This window comes from Arachis hypogaea, chromosome 13, assembly GCF_003086295.3.
Source record: "Arachis hypogaea cultivar Tifrunner chromosome 13, arahy.Tifrunner.gnm2.J5K5, whole genome shotgun sequence".
Taxonomy (NCBI): Eukaryota; Viridiplantae; Streptophyta; class Magnoliopsida; order Fabales; family Fabaceae; genus Arachis; species Arachis hypogaea.
In genome coordinates, this window is record NC_092048.1 from 2,701,758 (window position 1) to 2,716,904 (window position 15,147).

The window sequence follows — 15,147 nt, forward strand, 5'->3', positions numbered from 1 at the left end:
TAAACGACAAAGGATAGAACGTCAAGGGTGTTGTAAACTTGTAATTTGTGCTGTGCTAGTGAGAAGCAATTTTTATTCATTTTTTGCGTTGCAGACTTGCAGTCCTTATTTATTGATTTTTTCCCTTTTTTTTTGTGAGGTCAACAGCGTTTCCCCTTTTTTTTTTTGGGTCATTCGTGGACAGGGCCTAAGCCCACAAACAACCAGCACACACCTCCTCAGGCTCCCCTAAATTTGGTGCATGGTGCTTGGTGCTTGGTGCATCAATGGAGGTCGTGGGCTTTATTACCTTATAAATTGATTCTCTAAATTTTGAATTTTTATTTTAAAAGTAAAGTATATCTACCATTTATTTCATAGGTAAGACTAAAAAAATATGAAAAAAAAACTATCCAATGAAGAAGTCACACTTTACCCTCTAAAATAAAATTTAAATTTAGAGTTTCGGCCTTGTTTTGTAAATGTAAATGAGTAAAAATGGATTTAATAGTCCAATTAAAATATTCTCACTAAACCAATTTGAATTGGTTGACTGATTAACTCACTCGTCCGTTCAAATAAATGTTTGGAGTTTGAATCGCATTTTGTACATACAGCAATCCATTAGCTAATAACAAACCATTAAATAGAGCTGAAATTTATGACGACTTAGTCTTTGAATCGATTAATAAATTCTTTCAACATACCAATAAAATTATCCAACAAAATAGATTAAAATATAAGCACATAAAATTATGCAGGAAACCCAAGTTCAAACCGAAGTTTGCAAGCTTTGAAACATACATTTTGTCAAAAATGAGTGATTATGGTATTGGAATTACATCTAATAGTGTAGTAGATCTTTAATTATTTTTTATCTCTAACAAGTAGTTCTTTAGCTTTTTGTATTGTTCTTTTTCATTACCAATGATCCTCTCTCTTAACTCTTTTACATCTTTATAAACCATCTTTGGATATACAGTTAGGTCAAACTCTTTTCTCATAAAATTTATGGCCTCATGAGTAGTCATGTGTGGATGGACGGTCATCTTTTTTTTCCATTTTTTTGTTGATCCAGTGTTGATTAGCTATATTACTTTATAACTCTCATGTACAAATGTGCTCAATCTTATATGTTTTAACTTGGAAGTATTGCAATACCTTATTATAAGACAAATAAGGAACTCTAATAACACTCTTCATCCTTGCACCCAATTTTATCATTTTTCTTGTTATTCTTGATCCAAATTAATTTTTTCTCTTCAACAATAAATAAATCCTTAACAACCGCTTTGAACCTCTCAATTGTAACAAATCTTGTACCAAATTCAAATCCTCCTCTCTCAAATCATCTGTAGTAGGCTGATCAGCAAAGCTATTCAACTTTGAGGATCATTTTTCACTATAACCTCCTCTTTTTGCATTAAACTTCTTCTTTTTAGACACTTGTGTAGACTAATTTTTTGGCTTTTTTTTTTTTACTTATTCTTTTTCTTAAAAGATAGTGATACTTCTTTCATTTTTCTTTTGACAGTTTAATGATATTGTCACCATCACCATTATCATCACCCTATTCACCACTCTTATAGTTATTTTCATAACCGGGAGGAAGATGTTCATCCTCTACAATCTCATAGCTATCATAAATAGAAGATAAATTACCTAAGCTTTCCCCCTCAACTGGATCCACATCTTTCTTATTAGCAATCTCTGCAAGCTCTGGATCATGATTAGGATGATCAAAAAATATATAAAGAGGATGATAAAAAAAAATATATAAAACTCATAAGTGTTTTTGTTTTTCGTTTTAGCCGATCCCATTCGATTGATACTTGTATCACCCCTCGAATTTTATGTCCTTTCTCTTAAGATCATACAGTAGGTTTCCTTATGATTGATAACTAATTTTTTTGAACAGTGTAATCAGATCACCAAAATTGATAAAATCAAAGTTCATTGGTGAAAACATCTCAATTTGACTATGAAGATAAACTAACTCACCACTGGGTGCTTTTGAAAAGTAGTCTTACGACAAAAAGCTGAAACAACAAATACATCACCTATTTGCAATATTTTTTAGCAAAAAACACAAATATTAAATACTATACCATAAGTTTTAAGAAAAATATACTTATTACTGTGCAAGACAAAAACAGTTATACCAACAAAGCTTGATCATAGCTACTTCCTAAAACAGCAATAGTGGAACAACAACGATCAATCATTGTTTTTTTTACGGACAACGTCACTCTTCTATGTACTAGGGCTTGATATAATTGTGTGTGTGTGATTATATATAATGGCATTCATAGTATTGTGTTTAAATTTAAGGGCTACACTCACTATTTTTGAAATGACGTCGTTTTAGATGTTAGGACTTAGTTGTTTCATAACCTTTCTTAAATAGATCATATCAGTTTCATTACGGACACATCAACTCCATTACGTTTCGTCAAAAAAATTGTATAAAAAAATTCATACGTCGTGCATTTTAAATAGTAAGAGATGGTGTTATATTTTCTAATATTGAGGGATGAAATTATCTCAAAAAAATTTAACAATTTATATGTCATTTTCTCTTTTATAAAATATTAGTGTAAATTACGAAAGAAAAACTTATACAAATTTGTAAAACAATTAAATTCACAATTACTATTTTAAAAGAATGAATATCAATATATCATTATAACGATAAAGTTCAAACCTAAATTCAAAGATCTCCCTACTAAATTATTTACAGTATTTTATAGGATTTAGTATGCATTGCCAGGTTTATGATTTTTACTACTTCCGGTTGATCAAAAAATTAACTATAAGAAAGGGGGAAACCGGAAAAAAGGAGCGAAAAATCGAAAATGGTAAGAGAGTTTCCGCGTAGCTAATTTTTAGTTTTTTACTCTTTTTTGAATTCCACCGGGACGACGTGAATTATCTAGGCGATAAAAAAAAAAAAAATAGTGCCATGATTTTTCATAGTTTCTGATTTCTAATCCCCATTCCTCCGCTTAAAAAAGTCAGTCTCCGATCAGAATAAAATTCCAATCCACTCCTCTTCAGCACAAAGCACCGCCAAACAAGTAACAACCACCACCGCATCCACACAATCAGTAGCTAGTTCCAAGTTCCAACCACCACACCTTACTCTATATACACACACACACTCTCTCTTTTTCTTTTTCATCGAGCTTCTATGTCTCACTCGCTTCTAGTATATAAACCATTAACCGCTCAGATCTCACTCGCTCTCCAGTGAACAACCATGAGAGTGGCGTTGAGCTAGATTATGCAGCCGAATCTTTTCCCCTTTGCAAGCGTTCTCGGGAATCCGTTCACACTCAATACCAGTAGCTTCAACACTGGTAATGGCGAAGTAAGCGAGGGGATCGATAGCTCTAGGGTTTTCTTCTTGCTCCCTTTCTTCTTGCTCTCTCAGGGAGGAGGAGCTATGGATCTCTCTAAAGTCGGCGAAAAGATCTTGAGTTCCGTTAGGTCCGCTAGGTCTCTCGGCTTGATCCCTTCCGTCTCCGATCGCCCCGAGGTAATCGATTCTGTCACTCGAAATTCACGTGGAGCTGAATTTGGTAATGCTTTATTGGTTTTGGTTCTGGATAATGTAGTGCGATTGGATTGTTGAACTGTGAGGAGGATTTGGTTATGGATATTGTTAGTTTGGGAATGTGATGATGCGTAAGTTCTGTTGCTTCTAATGTGTTTATATGTATGTAATGCAGAGTTTTGAATTTGGTAATAAACTGCGGGATTCTAATTTTGATGTTATGGCAGCACTGATTATAAGTCACTTTAAAATTTCGTGCATGAACTTGTGAGGTTAGGATGTAAAAGTTTGTAAGTGTGCTTCGGCATAGAAGTGCATGAGATCATGGATTTAAGTCGTGGTTGCATTGCATACGCATGGAGTCTTGTTCTAATTTGGATGACATTTGCATCCGCTCTCATATTTACTTGCAACTTGTTAGGAAATTTGTTCTAATATTGCAGTAGTTTGACTCTTTAGCGAGGATGAAGAGCTATTGTCCAGAAAGTTGATGGTTCTGAATTCTGGATAGCTTAGGTCTACTAATATTTTGATAATGTCTTAAGCCTACCAGTGAACCTAGCAGTGAATGCGCTCTGTAATTATGATGCTTTTCACATTTGCATTCTTGCTGGTAGTGTTCAGTTATTCAAACGAACGACTTCTTTTTTGATTTGTTTTCATGTTTTATAAATCTTGTTGAACAGGTTCCAGCTCGAGCTGCTGCTGCAGCTGCTGTAGCTCGTGCTCTTGCAGGATTACCTCCTCATCAGAGGTATAGTCTTTCATCAAGTTCAGAAGAACTGAGTTCAATATATGGTAGCAGACCAAATAGCCAAGTGGTGGAGGAACTAGAGGATGAATTTTATGAGGAGGTGCTGCTTGCATGTATCTATTTAGTTTTAATTTCATATTGATTTTTTCTTGCAACTTCCCTTGTGACAATGAAACTGTTGTTATATGGAGCTCATGTTGCTTAATCAGAAGAGAACTATTAAATGTGTCCATGTTTATTGGAAGATTGTACAATTATAAAAAAAACTTGTAGGAATTTCTGAGTATTTATCTGTTTCAAGAAAACTTGACATGGTTGTGAACACTAGAATTTAGAGCACGGCATTCTTCTTTGTAAGAATTAGTCTTGTAGCTTTAACCTAATGATATTACACTTCATGTTAGAAAAATTGGTAAAAATTGGTACCTGCAAACTTATCCCTCACTAATATATGATAGTCCTATTTAGAACCGAGCTTCTGCCAATGTGAATCCATATCCATTTGTAATTTCTGTTTGAGAATTTATTTCTTTTGATTCATGGCTTATTTGCAAAACCTTGTCTTTCTATTACCATCTTTACCTTTGCTTATAACTTCTCCTGTTGACATTATGACATACTGCTATTTATATAAGCTTTATACTTCACATATATACTGAATTACTGATGATGTAACAACTGAGCCTTGCCTCACTATTAAATGGTCAAGCAATTCCATAGTGTCTAAACCATGTCTATCTACAAACTATTAGGGAACAATAAATCATTCTTAGTAGTGTTGCCTCTAATTTTTTTTTTTTGAAACATTGTTAGAGAAAACTGAAAAATTCAATGACATTAAATAATGCTAAAAATATTTTTGTGGGGGGGGGGGGGTAAAAAGGCTATATAATTGTTTATTCTCATGTTTAATTGGATTATTCAAAATTTACCTGCATTTGTACATCATCACTACAAGGTGAGTGAGTTTTGTGCAAATGTCCACTAAAATATTTATATAAACTTCTATACAGGATTTTGACCCAATTAAGCATGTTCTAGAGCACACTCCAGCTGAAGATGACGAGCTTACATATTTAGAAAAACAGGTATAGTTCATGTTTTCCAATCCTGCTGTTTTGGGGTATGCTTAACTCTTTCTTATCTTTAAGGGGGGAATCGTTCTATGGGTCCTGTGTTATGTCATTCTTCTGTTCAACAAAAAATAAGGCATCCATCATATGATTATCAGCTCGCGGAAAATTGCTGTTTCATGATTATTGCGGTTTTTCTTAGTTTGGTTTCACTATCATGATTATTGTTATTATTCTCTGTGTGATTCTTGTTAGTCCATTGAGTTAGTTCCATTACATGTTATGAATTCCCCTAACAAGGTGCTTTGACCTCTTTCATATAGGCTGCCCTTAGATTAGCACAACTGGACAGAGTAGCAGAACGTTTATCTCGGCATGTTATGCAGCATCATGAAGTAATGGGTAAGATCAAGACTCGAGTTGAATTTAGAGAATTTGGTCACCTTCTATGTGCAAGTTATAGACTTGCAGTACATCAACCATGCATGACATAAATATTGTTTTGCATTTCTTTTCTGTTGTACACTCACATTTGCTTATTTTGGGGTTATTGGTTGTTGATTTTCCTGGGTATCGGATAGATTCTTGTATAAATAAGTCAATAGCTTGTTGGTTGACCAGATAATGTTTGAATCCTATTTCTATAATTAATGAGTTAATATATTTGGAAGTATGGCGTATCATTTCTGGTTTAAATAATCAACATTCTTTGTCTAAGTTCATTGACAAATTTTGAAGTTGGGTGCAAGCAATGCTAGTTCCGTCTTTGGATGATTTTGTTTATTGTGATTTTTTTGGCTAAGAAGCTGATACTTACTTTTGGTCAGTGAAGGGGATGGATTTGGTCAGAGAATTAGAAAAAGACTTGAGAATTGCAAATGTCATATGCATGGTAAGTATCATGACGGTGTCAGCAAATATTACTGTTGCTCTAATGCTCTCTATGTCCTTTACTCTATTTTTTTAATGGTTTGCAGAATGGAAGAAGACATTTGACCTCATCTATGAATGAGGTTTCAAGGGATCTCATTGTGAATTCACATTCAAAAAAGAAACAAGCACTTCTGGTATATTTCTCTCTTTTATAAAATGCTTGTGCTTAAATTTTCCCTATTTTCATGACATTGTTCTATGATGTACTGTCAAAACTGATTTTCATGTTATTCATGAATTGATTGTGGGGAAATAAATGTAATTTAGCCAAGGACACCTTTTCCTTGTGGGAGAAAAGAGAGGGGGGGGGGGGTGGTGTTGGGTTGGGGTATGGAAGATGTATGTCCGTGCATTCATATAATATATGGTGATAACTTCTTGAATGCATGATTTTCCTTATAGGACGTTCTTCCAATCTTGAGTGAGCTTCAACGTGCGTTGGACATGCAAGTGACACTTGAATCTCTTGCGGAAGAAGGAAATTACTGCAAAGTAGGCTCTTATATACGTTTTAATATGGGGATTGCATATAATTAGTCCCAACTTACATCAAATGTTTGTTTCTTAGTTTCACGGACTTTATCCAATGTCTCTGTTGTTTATTTTTCTTATATTTGATTATTATGTAGGCATTTCAAGTCCTCTCTGAGTATTTGCAACTCTTGGATAGTTTGTCAGAGCTTTCAGTAATACAAGAGATGAGCCGGGGTGTGGAGGTGAATTTTAAATGACTATTAGGAAGAATTTGGCAAAGATAAATTGAGCAGTGATTTGTCCTTGAGATTCTCCTTATTTGTTAGAATTTGTGTAATTGAATAAATCACATTTACTTATGTATCTTTACATATTCCTGGTGACATTGTTACTATTTGTGTACTTGACTGTTATTCTTCATCTTCTTATCGATGTAGGTTTGGCTGGGAAAAACTTTACAGATGCTGGATGCTCTCTTATTGGGGGTATGTCAGCAATTCAAGGAAAATGGCTATATAACAGTGAGTTTCAATTTTCTCTCTCTCTCTCTCTCTCTCTCTCTCTCTCTCTCTCTCTCTCTCTCTCTCTCTCCACACCAGCACTCGATGTGTTTCAATGCTCTCCCATTTACCTTTTATGTTATGCGGTGATTCACAATTAGGCTATTGGAAACATATTGTAAATGAAATAACACTTAGATGTGATACAGGTAATAGATGCATATGCATTGATAGGGGATACTGCTGGTCTTGCTGAAAAGATACAGAGTTTCTTCATGCAAGAAGTTATATCAGAAACACACACTGTATTGAAGGCTATTGTGCTTGAGGTATGCGAGCATGTTTTCTAGCCTATTTTCTTTTTAGATAATCTGTATTAAGCAATTGTTTAGGAAGCATGATATTTTAATAGCATATTTTTCCCACTTGACAAGTGAATTAAATTTAGTGTGGAATTGTTGACATTTTGGTTGCTGAAGCTTACCGGTGTTGCTCTTAGTTTACATATTTTGGTCCTTTAAGACTCATTTAATCAGTATTTTTTGCAGGATGAGGAGGATGCTTCCCAAAATAGTAGGTACATTTCTCATCTGCAAGCATATTTACTCCCTTCTTAATCGCTCTTTGGTTCATATTACATTAGATTGACTGATATGTTAGTTTTTCAATTCCAGGCTCACTTACAGCGACCTATGCCTTCAAATACCTGAGTCTAAATTTAGGCAATGCTTGTTAAGAACATTGGCTGTACTATTTGACATTATGCGTTCATACCATGAAATTATGGATTTTCAGCTGGAGAGAGAGGTAAATTTATTTGTTCGTTAGAAGTAAACACATTTTCCCCATTTGTTGTGTTTTTTTTTTTTAATTCTACTTTAAGCTATCAAATATGTATGTATAAACTTCTGTCAAATTTGGCGTTTATTTATGTTTTCAAATTTCTTTGAGATGTTTGGAGGCTAAAAATCATTCTTGGATGTACTCTCTTGTTCTATGAACCAGTCAAGATTAAGAAATGATCTTAATATCTTATTCAACATATGAGTTGGATAACTTCTTGATTTGGTTTTGATGAGTTGAGCAAATCATCATTCTCTCACAGACTATTCTTTTCTCAACTCAAAAAATTTCAGTTTATGCATCCATCATTTGCTTGAGATTGGGAAGCAAGTTACTTTATGTCGTGTAAATTCATGATTAAAGGGTCTATAGTTGTCGATACATGCTATTTAGTTTAATGCATATGGTCAATATTAATATCAGGAGTCAGCAGCACAAACTTCAACTATGGCCCAGGAAGTTGATTCAGATGAAAGAAGCCGCAGCAATTGTGGGGAGGAACCTGCAACAAACAGTGAAGCTACTGGACCATCATACATTGATTCTCATGATCCCATAAATGAGGCTAGTAAGGAGGATATTGTGGCATCAAGCAGTGAATCCCCATGGTACCATCTTCGCAAAGAAGCTACAGCATTTGTTTCACAAACCCTTCAAAGAGGTCGCAAGAATTTGTGGCATCTCACTGCAAGTCGTATGTCAGTCTTACTTTCTTCTCCTGCAGCATGTTCTGCAAGTATTCACCAATTCTTGAGAAATTATGAAGATCTAAGTGTTTTCATTTTGGCTGGGGAAGCCTTTTGTGGAGTTGAAGCAGTTGAGTTCAGGCAGAAGTTGAAGGTCGTTTGTGAAAACTATTTCAACGCTTTTCATCGACAAAATGTGCATGTAAGTAACCCTATCGCTTTTCATTCTACATGGATGCTAGACTCACATTATATTGATTGCAATGTCTCATACAGTGCCTTAGAGCCTTGTATGATATGTAAAGTGCAGGTACAGTGTCATATGAAGTCTCCTGTTTCATATGCTTTCTAGCATCATATGTAATCTCTAAGTGGGTGATGTTGCAACTTTGAAGATGATTATGTTAACATCAATATTTTTCATTGTTATAAAATTTGAACTTATGTTGCATGTTTGGGCATTCTGGCACATCTTTTTTTGGTTCAGTATTCTAATGAATTTAATTGTGATATAAAATAACCAAAATTACAGAGATTTTTCATTTTTGTATTTCTCAATCTAAAAATGGTGACCTATACATTTTGTTCCACGATCTGTGGCGCTGCTGGTTTTCTGTAATGTATTCTTAAAATACCAGAATGCTCAGAATCCTATAAATTCTTCTGCTATAATTGTGTGGAGAATCATGAACATTTGCTAGTTTGATAAAGCTATTGCAAAGTAAATAACTTGTCACTTGCTATAAAATTAATTAATTCTACTTTTTGTTGAGGTACTCAATCTTGCAATGCTAATTAATTGGCTCTAAAGTTGTTAAATCTCTCAGGCTTGTTGAATTGCCCAGTTCTGTGCCTCATGGATGTGCATGTCTCCTTTACTATATATACAATAACATAGTCTTATACCACTAGGTGGAGTTGGCTACGTAGATCAAATGATGCTATAATGTTTCCATTGTTATATTTATGATTAAATTTGTTTTGTTACTTTTTTCTTTTTAGGCACTAAAAATGGTTTTAGATAAAGAGACTTGGCTAAAATTACCCCCAGATACAGTGCAACTAGTCAGCTTTGCTGGACTTACTGGTGATGGTGCACCGCTAATTTCTTTATCTGGTGGTAAATCACTTAATTCCGGTGCAATCCAGTCTGACAAATCAATGAACATGGTTCACACCAGTGCTAGAAGGAGTGGGTTCTCTAATTGGGTTAAAGGTGGAAACCCTTTTTTGCATAAGTTATCAGCCTCTAGAGAAGGTCATGGTTATTCCCAATCTAATGGATCAATACATAGTGAACTTGAGGGAGGTTCAAATAACTTTAATGGTGATAAAGAGTCACCTGGAAAGAATGATTCCAACAAGATGAATGGTGGCAATTCTGTTTCAGAAGATGAAAATGAGGATCTTCTTGCGGACTTTATTGATGAAGACAGTCAATTGCCAAGTCGTCGTTCTAAACCCCATCGAAGAGTTCCCTCTTCTCATGGTAATGATGCAGATAATACTACACAAACTGGATCTTCTTTGTGTCTTTTAAGGTGAATTGTTTTGCATTCTTGACTAGAAAACTAATTTTTGGCCTCCGTATACTTATGTTGTTTCAAGTATTTAACTGGATGTTCTATGTCTTGAACATTTCAGATCTATGGATAAATATGCAAGGCTTATGCAGAAGTTAGAAGTAATAAATGTTGAGTTCTTTAAGGTGGGTTTTAGTTTGCACCACTTTACCTTCCACCTCCTCCCGTTCCTCTTAAACTTACACATATAAACTTGATGGTACTTTATCTATTTATTTTTCTTTAAATGTTTTTTCCTGATTGAGTATATTGATGCAGGGAATGTGCCAATTGTTTGAAATTTTTTTCTATTTTATATATGAAATATTTGGTCAGCAAAACACTAATTCAAGTGGAAAAAGCTCAAGCAACTCTCTCAACTGTAAGTGGCATAGTGTATTACATACTTGCACATTGGTAGTGACATACAATTGAGCTATTGTAAATAGCAATTGACTTCAATTGTGGATGCAGATCGGTTGAAGACAGCCTTATCAAGAATAAGCCAAGATTGTGATGAGTGGATTAAGACCCACTCATCTTCACCATCATCTCTTGTACATGCAGAGTTGAAGCCTACGAGCCCTCCCAGCACAAATTTCAGTCACTCTTCGGCAACTTCTTTTGGTCTCCAGGTATTCATGTTAACTTATTCCGTGGCAAAGAAAAGTGACTCACATGTTCTAAAATAGAGGTTTTCACATAGCTAAAATCCACTGCTTTTCAACTTTTCAATTTTTTGTTATTTTTATTTATTTATTTGGTTATAATTTAGAAAATTCCATCTGTATAGTATGTGTAAACTATTATTTTCTGGAATTTGGCACAGAAAGTATTCTGGACTCAGATTTGGTTGAGCAGATCTTTTATTAATTTTTATTTGCAACTTGCATTATATACTCCATCATAAAACATTTTGTGGTTATTTCTTTGTTTATTGTCCAGGCTACACTTCAGGAGACATTTTATTTTCAGGAAATATATTTCCTCTCTTGCTTCATATTATTGTTTATATTGCAGTCTCTTGTGGCTTGTTTTATTTTTTTAGTTTAGATTTTAAAATATAGATGCATTGTAGTATAAGCACATGACCCTGTAAATTCTATTTTTCAGGAAAGATGTGTAGCTGTTGACACTATCTCTGTTGTTGCTCAAATATTGAATAGATCCAAAGCTCATCTCCAATCAATGCTATTGCGAAGTAATTCAACTGTACTTGAAGATTTCTTTGTGCATCTGGTAAGTGGAATCTTAATATCCATGTGATGGTTAAGCTATTCTGTAAATAGATATTGACAGATCTATTAACTTGATTCTGTCAAGTGTTATTAAAAAATTTGTATAATGACAATATGACATCAGTTAGAGATTTGCACATGCATACATATTAATCAAGGTTCAAGGTCCTGTAGAATTTCATTTTTGGATTGGATTGTTAGGATATAGTTTTGTCTGATTCTTTATCTTTATGTATCATAAGGTTGTGTTGGCTATTTTCTGATATGTTGAACTATGGATAACAATGATCTTTAATATATAATGGTTTCTTTAGGTGGATGCTGTACCTGATCTTGTAGAGCATGTTAATCGGACAACAGTTAGATTATTGCTGCACATTAATGGGTAAGACAAAAGTACATGAAGCTAGTTGTCTGCAAGGTTGCTTTGGACAGAGTGCTAATAAATATGATCATTCTGCAATTGAATTGACACAATAGTAGAATGATCATCTTTGAAGAGAACTTGAAACAGAATTGTATTTTTTTTTATATTTTGCATAAACTACTAAAATGAACTAATTACTCAAGAAATGTGTCCTGCTCTTGTAAACTACCAAAAAAAAAAAAAAGCGTGCGGAAAATACAATCTATATTGTATTTTTGGATTGTATAAAGATTTTAACGAATAAGGATTCCTTTTCTTTAAGTATATTTTTAAGGGCATATAACCATCTCAACTGTTAGTAAATGTTTGATGATAAGCTGGAGTGTCTTTGACATCATATTGAGCACTACTTATAGTGGGTATGAATGTATGATAGTTTACAGGGAAACAGGTTTCGACATGATTTTTGGGGTGAACTATTTATTTATTGCATGGCCATGGTAATTACTTTAAACTATAATTTCAGCTTTACAATTTTTAGCCAATTTCTTACAGGTATGTTGAGCGCGTCGCCAATGCTAAATGGGAGGTAAAAGAGCTTGGGATGGAGCATAATGGGTTCGTATTTTGCGATTATCTGAGTTCCAATTTTTCCTTTTTATTTTTCTTCTTATTTTTTTTAGTTTTATCTCTTTATATTATAATCTATTACATCAAGTCTAGCTAGTTGCTAATTTATACAAGAGATAAACAATTAATTACAGGTACTTGCAAAAGTTTATCTGCAATATTGGATCACTGATATTTTACAGTAGGAAAACATGGGGTTTTTGACTATGTGAAGAAATTAGGGAGACTAACGGTTTAGCAGCTATTAATTAATATTTTTTCAATTTAGGAAAACTATACTCTAGGATTTTAGTTCCACATGCTTGTATTGCTATTCAAGTCTAAGAATCTTTGCAGAATGTGTTTCATATCATCAGATTCTCATTGATATTTGAGTCTTGGGACCAGAGTGAGTAACTTTGAAAATTTAGATATGTTGGTGTCATTTAGCTTTAGTTATATTCAGACCCCTTTTTTCCTACATTTGTTCTGTCTTCTTCTCTTATAACTTAAGCTCTTGTATTGTAGGTATGTTGATTTGTTGCTGGGTGAATTTAAGCATTTTAAAACACGACTTGCTCATGGAGGACTTCGGAAAGAGGTATTCTTTTTTTATTATTAGTTACTCGTTATAGTGAGACATACTCTTCAAGTGTGTGGGACTTCGGAAAGAGGTATTCTTTTTTTATTATTAGTTACTCGTTATAGTGAGACATACTCTTCAAGTGTGTGTTAAACCCTTTCTGTTTAATTTGTTTGTTTATTTATCTCTCCTAGAAAAGAGGGGAAAAAGAGAAAAAGAAGGGGGGGGGGGGGAGGAAAAACAGAGGATAAGAATTGCTAGCATCAAGACTTGTTCAAAAATTATGCTTTGTGTATGTGTAGATTCAAGACCTATTATTGGATTATGGACTCGAAATCGTAGCAGAAACTCTTGTTGAAGGACTTTCACGGGTGAAGAGATGTAGTGACGAAGGAAGAGCTCTAATGTCATTGGATCTGCAGGTTGTTTCTGAGCTGTAATAAAATTTTTACAGTGCTTTAAATAGATTGGATTTGGAGCTTGTTTGGTAGAGTATTACTCCTTTCATTTCATTTCAATCATCATCATCCCCGTCCACTAGCAAGTCTCTTAAGATTTCAGCATCTACTGTAGGAAATTAGACCCACAGATACTGCTTACCCTGTTGAAATTATGAGATTATACATTGAAAAGGCGTATATGAATCTGTTACTGTGATATTGCAGGATGTTTTGATATTTTTATTTCATGATTTTTTCCTTCTCTGATAGATTAGGGTTCCCGTATTATTATAAATAAGAGTATTGTCTTGTGCAATTTTTATGATTTCTTAATGTGTTTTAAAACCTTTAAAAAATTGTAATTTGATGGATGCAGTAATAATCTATTCTTAGAAGAAATGAATTTCTTATGAAATAAAAATTCTTATGTGATGCAGCCAATGATCAATATATTGATGAATCTTCTTGCTCATTAAGTAATTCTTCTAAAAGTTATGTTGGTCTTTGTTTTTTGTCTTTCTTCCAGGTTTTGATCAATGGCTTACAGCATTTTGTGTCGTTTAATGTGAGGCCCAAGTTACAAATGGTTGAAACTTTCATTAAGGTAAGTAACAACTTATCCACTGTATTGTTTCTAAATACAGGTGAGTTTTGGTCACTTGGGTAGCATTAGTTGGATCGTGTTGCTACCTTGATCAGTTGCAATATTCAGTCTTATTCTATGCAATCAACATTTATTGGTTATTCATGGACATATTTTCTTGGACTTCAAACCAGGCTTATTACCTGCCAGAGACAGAATATGTACATTGGGCACGTGCACATCCAGTAAGAACAGCACCTTTCTACAGTTCTACTACCATGCATTATCTTTATTGCCGATGTGTTTTAAGAAAGCATCCTTTCCTTGCAGGAATACACTAAAAGCCAGATTGTTGGGTTGATCAACCTTGTTGCCACTATGAAAGGTTGGAAGAGGAAAACGAGGTTGGAAGTACTGGAAAAGATTGAATGAGAGTTGCCGTCTTAGTTGCTTCTTGTTGCGTATGAGGTCAGGCATACAGAATCTCTTGCTTCTTCCGTTTCGCCCACACCTTCCATTTTTGGCAGAGCTCTTTGTAAAGGTATTGTATATCAATCGCACGATACTTTATCCCCTATTAATTATGAAGTGTCTTTCCCAAATCTGTGCTTATTCTGGTTTGCTGTAGATAGTCCTTTGAAAATTAACATGTAATTGTACAATAATGTTAATCACATAAAAGTCTCGTATAATTCTTCTTGTTGGCCCTCTGTATTTTCCTAACTCTTTAATGCGTCAATATATATGGTGTAATATTTTATTTGAATTGCTTGAATGAAAAGTTATGTACCTTGAACTTTACTCAAATAAAAAAAATTGTAATATTTGTTTTTTGAGATTTTTCGTAATTACGTCAGTATAGCAGACTTCGTATTCAACCATCAATATTCATTAGCATTTGGTTGTCGGTGGGGTAATTTTCCATCGGAGACTGATAATTATTAGCTAGCAACGCGTCAACCCTCTT

General features: G+C 34.0%; 1 protein-coding gene across 2 annotated transcripts; it reads left to right on the top strand.

Annotated features, from left to right (window-relative positions):
• Nucleotides 1–2,753: 2,753 nt before the first annotated feature.
• LOC112736424 (uncharacterized) lies at nt 2,754–15,065 on the top strand. 2 transcript variants are annotated; one of them, XM_025785875.3, is made up of 25 exons: nt 2,754–3,517; nt 4,222–4,389; nt 5,303–5,377; nt 5,686–5,764; nt 6,190–6,254; nt 6,340–6,429; nt 6,698–6,787; nt 6,925–7,011; nt 7,207–7,290; nt 7,479–7,598; nt 7,818–7,846; nt 7,944–8,076; nt 8,536–9,000; nt 9,801–10,339; nt 10,443–10,506; nt 10,640–10,742; nt 10,835–10,995; nt 11,474–11,599; nt 11,913–11,983; nt 12,521–12,583; nt 13,103–13,175; nt 13,460–13,579; nt 14,124–14,201; nt 14,375–14,425; nt 14,511–15,065. In XM_025785875.3, the coding sequence occupies exons 1-25, from the start codon at nt 3,263–3,265 to the stop codon at nt 14,610–14,612; spliced, it is 3,291 nt and encodes a 1,096-aa protein (XP_025641660.1). In that variant the 5' UTR covers nt 2,754–3,262; the 3' UTR covers nt 14,613–15,065. The 2 variants fall into 2 exon arrangements, with proteins under 2 accessions (XP_025641660.1, XP_025641661.1); XM_025785876.3 differs by having other exon boundaries at nt 2,818–3,517; nt 6,195–6,254.
• The last annotated feature ends 82 nt before the right edge of the window (nt 15,066–15,147 follow it).